Source organism: Dendrobium catenatum, unplaced genomic scaffold, assembly GCF_001605985.2.
Source record: "Dendrobium catenatum unplaced genomic scaffold, ASM160598v2 fragScaff_scaffold_984, whole genome shotgun sequence".
NCBI classification, from domain to species: domain Eukaryota; kingdom Viridiplantae; phylum Streptophyta; class Magnoliopsida; order Asparagales; family Orchidaceae; genus Dendrobium; species Dendrobium catenatum.
This window is the reverse complement of record NW_021319446.1, coordinates 73866-82831: the sequence shown is the minus strand read 5'-3', so window position 1 is coordinate 82831 and position 8966 is coordinate 73866. Positions and strand designations below refer to the sequence as shown.

The following is an 8966-nucleotide window of genomic DNA, read 5'->3' as shown; positions in this document are numbered from 1 at the left end:
AAAAGATATTAAGACATTTGACTACTTCATAATTATACATGAATCATGTAGTCTTTTTTTCATAAAATAACGTAAATACAATGATGATAAATAAAACTGAAAATTATGTAAGAGCTATAATAAAAAAAATAGTTAAAAGACATATAATCTGATTTATTTTCATTAGTAGAATTTATATTTCAATTATAATTTGAAATGAAATGATGTGATTCTGATTGAAACAAAGGTCTAAGATTCTGTATTTCTAAAATATAAATACCATTTTTAATTACAATAAAACACAAAGTTTTCAATGGGCTAAACGAAGGTCTAAAGATTCTATTGATGTGATTCTCTTATTGAACTGTTTTGTTGCTCAGTCTATTTTTATGGCCCACCCCATCTTTTATCCTAACTACCCTTCTGTTGGGTTCATTGATTACCTTTTCAGGTTTTACCCCTACCACTATGCACCGTTTGCTTCTGATCTCAAGGGTTTGGGCCAGTTGACTATAGAATTCGAAATTGGCACTCCTTTCAAACCCTTTGATCAGCTAATGGGAGTGTTTCCAGCTGCAAGGTACGCTTTTAATTAGACACAATCCCAAATCCTTGATCTTCTTAGCAAAACTAAGTTTTGGGTTGTTTGCAGTGCCCATGCTCTACCATTGCATTACAGGAAATTGATGAGTGATCCAAATTCACCCATTATTGATTTCTATCCCACAGGTTTTTACTTTTTTATTTTTATTTCTTGTTAAAAATGTTTTTTTCCTATCATCTTTTACTTCCAAATAAGACTTGCCTTTTTTGCTATGACTTTTATCTACTAGATTTTGAGGTTGACATGAATGGAAAGAGATATTCTTGGCAGGTCAGTTATTTTTAAATTTTGTTTCTGCTTACTAGGAGAGCAGTTGAATCCTTGTATTATTTGCTTGAGCTTTCTATGCTATGTTGAAGGGTATTGCTAAGCTTCCTTTTATCGAGGAAGATCGTCTGCTTGCTGAAATTAAGAATGTACAACATACTTTGACGGTATATACCTGATCTATTGTACCGATTGACCGCTAAAAATGACTTTTTTGCACTGACAAACCATAATTTACTTTGACACAGGAGGAAGAAATTCGGCGGAATAGCACTATGTTTGAAATGCTTTTTGTTAATGTGTCACATCCTCTCTCTCCATATATATTCTCTCTTAGCAATCAACATGGACAACTATCAGAAAAAGATCGAGCTAAAGTAATAGAAAAAATTGATCCTGTTGCCAGGTATGCATTATGATGCTCACTATACTCAATTTAAGTGCGTTCTCTCCTATTGACTTTTTTATCTTCATCATCTAGTTTGGCCAGATAGATGCTTTTGGCCTCTTTTTCTAATTTGTGCATCGTCATGGGACAATGTCCTTAATTATGGATTTATGACAATATCAACTTTTGAAAGATGAAATATATATTTTTTGGTGGGATTTAAATGGTCATTGGTTTCAGACATCATTTCCATTGTTTGTAAAAATTGATTGAAGTAACTAAAAGTCCAGCTTTAATCTGATTTTTTTTGCCTTAAACAAAATATGTGGAATGAGATTGATAGCTGATAAGAGTACTCGGGTTTAGTATTGACTATGAGCCATGTGTTGGTCTGTTTTGTAGCCAAAGTTATGGAGGAATGATGCATTACTATTTTGTGTGTGCTTCATTTTAACCACTTGGCATTTATATATCTGTTTTTTTTTTCCGACTAGATAATTTCCAACCAAAATAATATTCTTAGAGGTTTATAGTTTGGTTATATGAAATATCCATTAATTATTTATATTTAGCAACCTACAAAGTTATTTGATGCGTGTCAAATAATTCATTAAAGAGTGCATTCCACACAATCATGTAAATATTCTTCTTTCGCAGATGCATCACTTTAGCAAGTTATTTGTATTCCAAAGGATATTGCGGAAGGCTGACTTCTGAATTGAAAAACTAAGTTGATACATTGCTATTCTATAGTTGTGTGGATTTTAAAAGTCAGAATAAAATAGATGGAAAATGATACACATTACGTGATGCTAGGCATTAGAACTTCTATTTTGCTCTTTGAATATGAAAGAAAAAACTAAATGGGGATACAAATTAGAACACTACTACTGGAAGTAATTTTTTTGAGACTTTGATGATAGATTTTATATGTGCTTGGCAAATTTATCTTATATAAATCTTTCATCATTTAGATGTGGATTATAGATCATAGTTCAATAGAAATATGGATAAACATGAAAAGAAAGTTGCCACTACAGTATACATAGGTATTAGGCAACACTTATGTGATTTCCTTTGGTGAAATTTTCTTTGATACATGCGCATTTGTTAATAGAATTCTTTATGAATATCTGTCCTCAAATGTAGTCACAGATATCACAACTGTGGTTTGAGTAAATTGCAAGAGTCAAGTTAAAAAAACAGTAGGCATGATTAGGTTTTGAATAGTTCTATCTTGGGTTGGTACAACTAAGGTTTAAAATTGCGTAAATAAGCTTTAAGGCGGTGTGAGGCGTAAGCCTCACGGACGCATAATTGCGTAAATGAGAATTTAAGGGTTTTATCAGGTAAATAATAACAAGTTTCTATCATATAATAAAAAACATCTAAATAACATGTGAAATTAGTGGAAAGTAAGAAAATAGATGCAATAAAATCATGCCCCAAAGTACAAAATCACAAAATATTACTATATCAAAACTCCCAATGTACAATTAAGAAAGAACATATAAAATTTAATCATATCTCATCACTAAATGGGTCTTCAAGAGAATCTTCTTCTCCAATTGTATCTATGAATGTCATATCTTCATCATCTTCAATGCGACTCACTTTTCTCTTCCCTGTTCAATAAAAATGATCATTATTATGTTAATTTCTCACATGATATAAATATAATGCAATAGCATATAAGAAGTTGTGGAATACTTTTATTTGGTTGTTGTGATGCAGAACTAGTGGATGTACCCACTTGATCTGCTTCGGCCCTCAAGACATCCACACTTAGATCCTCTAGCTGCAAGTCTGATAATGACAAATCTATCTCATCATCTATGAACCACTCATTATCAGATAACACATCATCACACACCAATGGGTCCTTATCATCCTTCAACCCCTTGTTCCTCAACCTCCTATTTCTCAACTTCTTGTTGTGCATAATATACACTAGAAAGTTCATTTTGAGTGTTGAAAGCCGATTTCTTCTCTTTGTTTGCACTTGACTATATGTACTCTAGTTTCGCTCACACCTAGAATAAGAACAAATGATGCCCAAAACTCTAACAGCAAAATTCTGTAATTCAGGGGTTGAATCACCAAATTGGATCCACCATTCAACTATTTCCAAGAAGAAAAATGATAATCAGACATATTAAAGTGTTATGCATTTACAAAAATAAGTATACCTGGAGACCGTTTGACAATAGTTGATTCTGCTGTTTGCAGACCAAAAAATCTCTCCTTATTTCGAAATAGAACAAGTTCTAAATATGCAAGCTCCCTAACAGTCTGGTCCGGTATAAGTCATTCAATGCAATGATACAAGCCTAACTTCACCTCCGGGTTTGAAGATTTCCTCTATGAATATTGAAATTGAGGATTGATATAATACGCCTCTGCATGTAGATGATGGTGTAACTGTACCTCCCACCGAGTATCAATGATATCCCAAATCTATCTATAACTTACCTCCTCTCCTCCCAAGTTATGTGCAATCAACTCCTTCGCCTCATCCATAGCATTATAAATAAAACCGATGGCTGGTTTCTTCTCGGCATCCACTAAACGTAGAACTTGCACCAAGGGTCTCGTGCTCAATATGACATAGGTCACAGTAGCCCAAAATTTATCATTTAGAATTAGCTTTCGTATTTTCTTCCTCTCAGTTTTCTTCCCTCACGCAAAGTTAAGCCATTCTGTTGATGTAAACATTGCTTCAAGAGGTTGTCTCACATCCAGCAGGCTATGCAGTGTCAAATAAGATGTGGCAAACCTGTAGAATAAACTTGAATTAGGAATTGAAAATGATTTGCAGTGCACAAATGTAATAACGAATATAGTGGTTGCAGGGCGAATGATTTTCTTCTTTGAAAACTTTCTCATTAAGGCTAGGACCCATGAGTGGTTGTAGATGAACTTTGTGATCTTCTTCGCCCTAGAAAGAGCGCTCTTGTGTTGAGGTAAACCACCAAGTTCCTCCAATATGAGATCGATACAATGTGCTGCACATGGGGTCCAATATAGGTGTTTCCTCTTCTCCATCAACATCTGACTAGCTGCTTTGTATGCATTGGCATTTTTAGTCACCACCTGAACAACCAATTGCTCCTCAATCTCCTCAACAACCCCATCTAGTAAATTGAAAATAAATGCAGCATTTTTAACCTCATCTGAAGCTTCAACTTATCGTAAAAACACCGTGCCATAGGGATTGTTGATAAGGATGCTAATCAAACTCCTGCTCTTCATGTCAGACCATCCATCTGATATAATGGTAACACCAGTCTCAATCCATGTCCGTTTAATCTCATCACTGCTCTGCTCTGTGTTCTGCAGCTTCTCCTTCAAAATCCATGTTCGCAACTCGTACATGGAAGGTGCCTTCAACCCTCTCCCATACAACCCTACAGACCGCAGCATATTGAAGTAGGCAGGCGATGTCGCAACATTAAATGGTTTGATATTCTCAAAAAAACATCTGCCAATATCCATGCAAACCTGGCGTCGACCCTCTCTGGTACCAGCCGCAGGCATCATCTGTGCTTGTCCTATATCCTCTCCTGAATTAGTCATATACTGGTCCATCGGACCCCGTGTACTTCTATTATGTATAGCGGAGGAAGAGCCATTTCCACTCTCGCTCCTGAAGTAAGCACCATGTTCAACCCTTTCATCAAATTGCTCCTGTTGTAAGTGTTTTGCTGTGGTATTTTTCTTCATGTAAGCAATAATTTCATCATTCACCTTGTCCGACACATTTGCACACGGTGCTATGTTTTTATGAGAGCATGATAAGTTTTCCTTCATGTGGGTTACTCCACACTTCACTACTTTCTCGCAAAAATTGCATTTCAAATACACATAAGTCTTCTCATTACTGCCTATGTCAACTTGTACACTATTTCCAAGAAGGGTCCCTCCACAATGACGTATTAGACTTTTTCTTGCCCTTAACCATATTTCTTAAAGGAAAAAAGCAAATTAAAACAAAAACACTCAAAAAATTTGAAACCCTAGCTTTCCTATAATTTCAAAAATCATACTCTAAACTTTTAAAAAAACTCTAAGAACTAATCAAGAAAGGATGTGGAGGGGCGGCCGGAAATAAATTTTCCATGTTGATTATATATGCTAAAACTAAAGGATTATATAACATTTGTCAAAAATGGGGCATGAATATGCATTTTTGGGAATGTTGATTATGATGCCTCAATGGACTTTTTTCCACCATTTAAGTTAAATAATATACCTTGGATTTTTGTGCTTTTGTTTTTCAAATTGTGGTTGAAATATTCCTTTTCTATGTATATTTCAATATTGGATCGCTAAGTTTATATATTTTGAGAACTGCTGAACATCATACTATATAGAAGGCAGGCTTTAAGTTGTTGTATTTGAGGTGATGATTAAGGATTGGGAATAGTATTCTCGTGGCTCTTGTATCTCAGCATCGAACTTCAAGGTTCAATGGTTGGATTGGGGTTAAACTGAATGACGTAATAAACTGATGCATGACTAAAATGTTTTAAATGTATGTGATAAGAATTTGCACGATTTCTTGATTAAAACAATTAAGATTCAAACTATTAGCAAACAAAACGACAAAAGAAAACAATAGAGGGGTGCCTACGTTTAGGCTAAGCCACTTGCCAAACACTTGGAATATCAAAATAAGTTAGAATCTCAATAACATGTGAAGTAAATAGCTTTCAACAAAATCCCTAGTCTAACAACAAGATTAGAAGCATATAAGGCTAATTCAATTCATACGTTTACTAGGCTTGACGGAGAAAGGCAACAAGATCTTCATGATTCAATCAAATCACAAGAGTGAGTTAAACTACGAAAATACGAGAGTAGGAAGATTAGGAAACCTTTGTCACAATTTGGAAGTAATCCTCCACTGAACGGTACCAAGTTGCTCCTCTATGGCTTCGATGAGAGTATCTAGAATACACTCCATATATATCCTCGATGGTGTTGTTAATATTTGGATTAATGTCGAAGAAAGTCGAGTGAAGGATGTGCACGAAACCTTGCTCGTTGTAGGCAAGGCCGTAGTCAAGATCGGGATCGGTTATTCATCGATCTCGTTGCTTCGAAGTGTTGGAGGTGGCTTTTGCTGTCCTCGTTGCTTCCCTTTGAACTAAAGGGGTTTTCTTCAAGAATCAAAGTAGGAAGATGCAAGAGAGGGTGGCCGGCCTAGGGGAAAAGGTTTGGGCAAATTAGTTTTAGATTTTAGAGAAAGAAGGTGGAGGGAAATCAAGCAATATTTCCCCAACTAATCCTTTTAGTTTGGAAAGGATTTGGGTGTGATTAGGAAAGGGTGGGGGTGGCTAAGAGAGAAGGAAAGAAGATTTGAAATCTTCCCAAAGGGGAATAGGAAGTTGGAAAGTAATTAGGAGGTGGGGACCCAATAAGGGGGCCGGCGGCATGGAGAAAGAGAGAGAGGGGTTTGGGAAATAAAATCAAGCATTCTTAAATTGAATTATTAAATTAGGAAGGGCTTAATTAATTCCCAATTAATTTTAAAATTCAAAGGGCTAAAATTTGGTAAATTTCCTAAAATAGGATTTGTATTTTAGGTAACAATTTCAAATTCAAATAGATTTGAATTTGCAAATTAATTGAGTTACCTAAAATATTAAAACCCAATTAGGAAGGAGATAATTGCAAGCATTGATGGAGGGAACCCAATGGGGCCGACGACTTTAGCTAGGAGTTTGGATGAGGGGCCGGTGATTGGGCTAGGGATTTGGGGTGGTTGTGTGAGGTGGTGGTGGGACGAGCCGACGGGTAGGAAGGTGGGGAGGGCCGGCGATGGAGCCAGGTGAATCGTGGGATGGTGGAGGGAAGAAGGGAGCAAGAGTAGAAAAGAAAAGATACGACTAACAACGAACCCGGACTCTTCCAAGGTTAGTGGGTGATACGCTTCCCTCTCTAAGGGATCTCTCTCCAAACCTCTCTCGCTCTTGCAAGAAATCAAAATGCAGAAAAATTTTCATTCAATCATTCATTAACCTTAGAAGAGAAATATAAGGGCTATAAATAGCCTCGTATAAAAGGACTCAAAAATAAAAGACGACAGCGCCCTTAGGGCTTACATACGACCTCCCTTAAGGGGTAAAACGGGAAAAACAAATACAACATAAATAACAAAAGATATAATAAAACAAATACATGAAATGACTCAAAAATACATCGACTCGATCATGGCTATAGATCGATGGCCACGCCTCTGATATACTTTCCATGCTCTGATGTCCCCATCATAAACATAAAAAAATATTTAAATATAATTGATTCTTCTTAAACTTAAAATGTTAAAGCAAGCGAGTATATATCCTACTAATCCTCGGACTATGCAAACCTATGATGCATGACATTTCACCTCAAAGAGGCGTGCAATGTCCGACTCTCATCCAACATACCTCCGACAAGTTTCTTACACACCGAAAACATGTCCGATTAAAAAAAAAAGATTAAATATAAATTGTACACGCTTCTCCAACAAGCGTCTTAAATATTTTATGATTTTTTTTTAAAATATAATTTCTTGTAATTAAAATTTTTATTTATGTAAAATATCAAAATTGAATTGCTTATTTTCTCTCCACAACACTAAATCAATTGGCCGAACTCAATACCCTATTCATTGAATATACTCATTTTCTTTTTTCTTTGGCGGGTTGCGACTTTGGTTTCACAACAAATGTTCGATGTTATCTCAACATTGACGATTGACGTTGATACGATATCAAGATTTCAAAATCATCTCGACATCAAAGTTTGATACTATCTTGACATCGATGCTCGAAGTTTGCAATTTCTACACCCACAACTTGACAGCTCATCTTGTTCGACGTCTTAACATTGATGACCAACGCACTGTGAATATCGACGACAAACGCCCTCTCCATATCGACGCCAAATACTTACTGCATAACATCGATGCAACTCTCGACAATATTATCGTCTCCTCTCTCGACGCCTAATACACCGCATCGATGCCCGACTCTCGACATCCTAATATTAATTATTTTAAGCATAAAATCTAGTTAAATGACTTTTTATTTCTAAATTATTTTTGATATTAAATTTATTCAATTTCTATACACTATTTTTAAAATATAAAATTTATAATATAATGTCTAGTGGATTTACAAGTGTTTCTCACCAAAACCCAAAAGATCCAAGAGATAAAATTGCTGTCCTCTCAGTAAATACGGCAAAAACAGTAGAAAATGGGAACGATGGAAGAAATCGTAGGGAAAAACACTAGCAAACGATTGTATTCCCCTGTATGATGCAAGAAACAAGCAAGATAACTTTCCTTCGATTCGAGAGGAAGGAAATAACTCTCCAATCTCTAGCCGTAGTCTAGAGCCCAAAACAAGAAAACCACAAGAACTTCAAGAAACTTCAAAATGCAAGATAACCCTAATCCCCCCCTTCTCACTCTATTTAACCATAAAGGAGTTTTACAAAAGACCTCACTACCTCAAATATTTCCAAATATCTCTAAAAAAAAGACTCCTAAAATGCCCTATCACGTCGAGCTCCTCCGCCTGTTTGCGCGCGGTTCCGTCGGGTGAAGACCTGGACCGGTCCAGGGTGGACCGGTCCAGCCGGCTCCAATGCCGGCTTAACATTACTCCCCTCCCAAAGTACCACCTTGTCCTCAAGGTGGAAAGCTGGAAACTGCTCTGCAATCCTCTCCTGTGG

General features: G+C 36.1%; 1 protein-coding gene across 1 annotated transcript in view; it reads left to right on the top strand.

Moving 5' to 3' along the window:
• Nucleotides 1-8966, top strand: part of LOC110098478 (5'-3' exoribonuclease 3) — a gene marked incomplete in the record, with an annotated part of 29778 nt that overhangs the window by 18342 nt on the left and 2470 nt on the right. Inside the window, 5 exon segments of the mRNA XM_020825319.2 lie at nucleotides 431-559; nucleotides 632-708; nucleotides 813-853; nucleotides 943-1017; nucleotides 1099-1256. Coding sequence (XP_020680978.1) covers nucleotides 431-559; nucleotides 632-708; nucleotides 813-853; nucleotides 943-1017; nucleotides 1099-1256 — 480 coding nt within the window.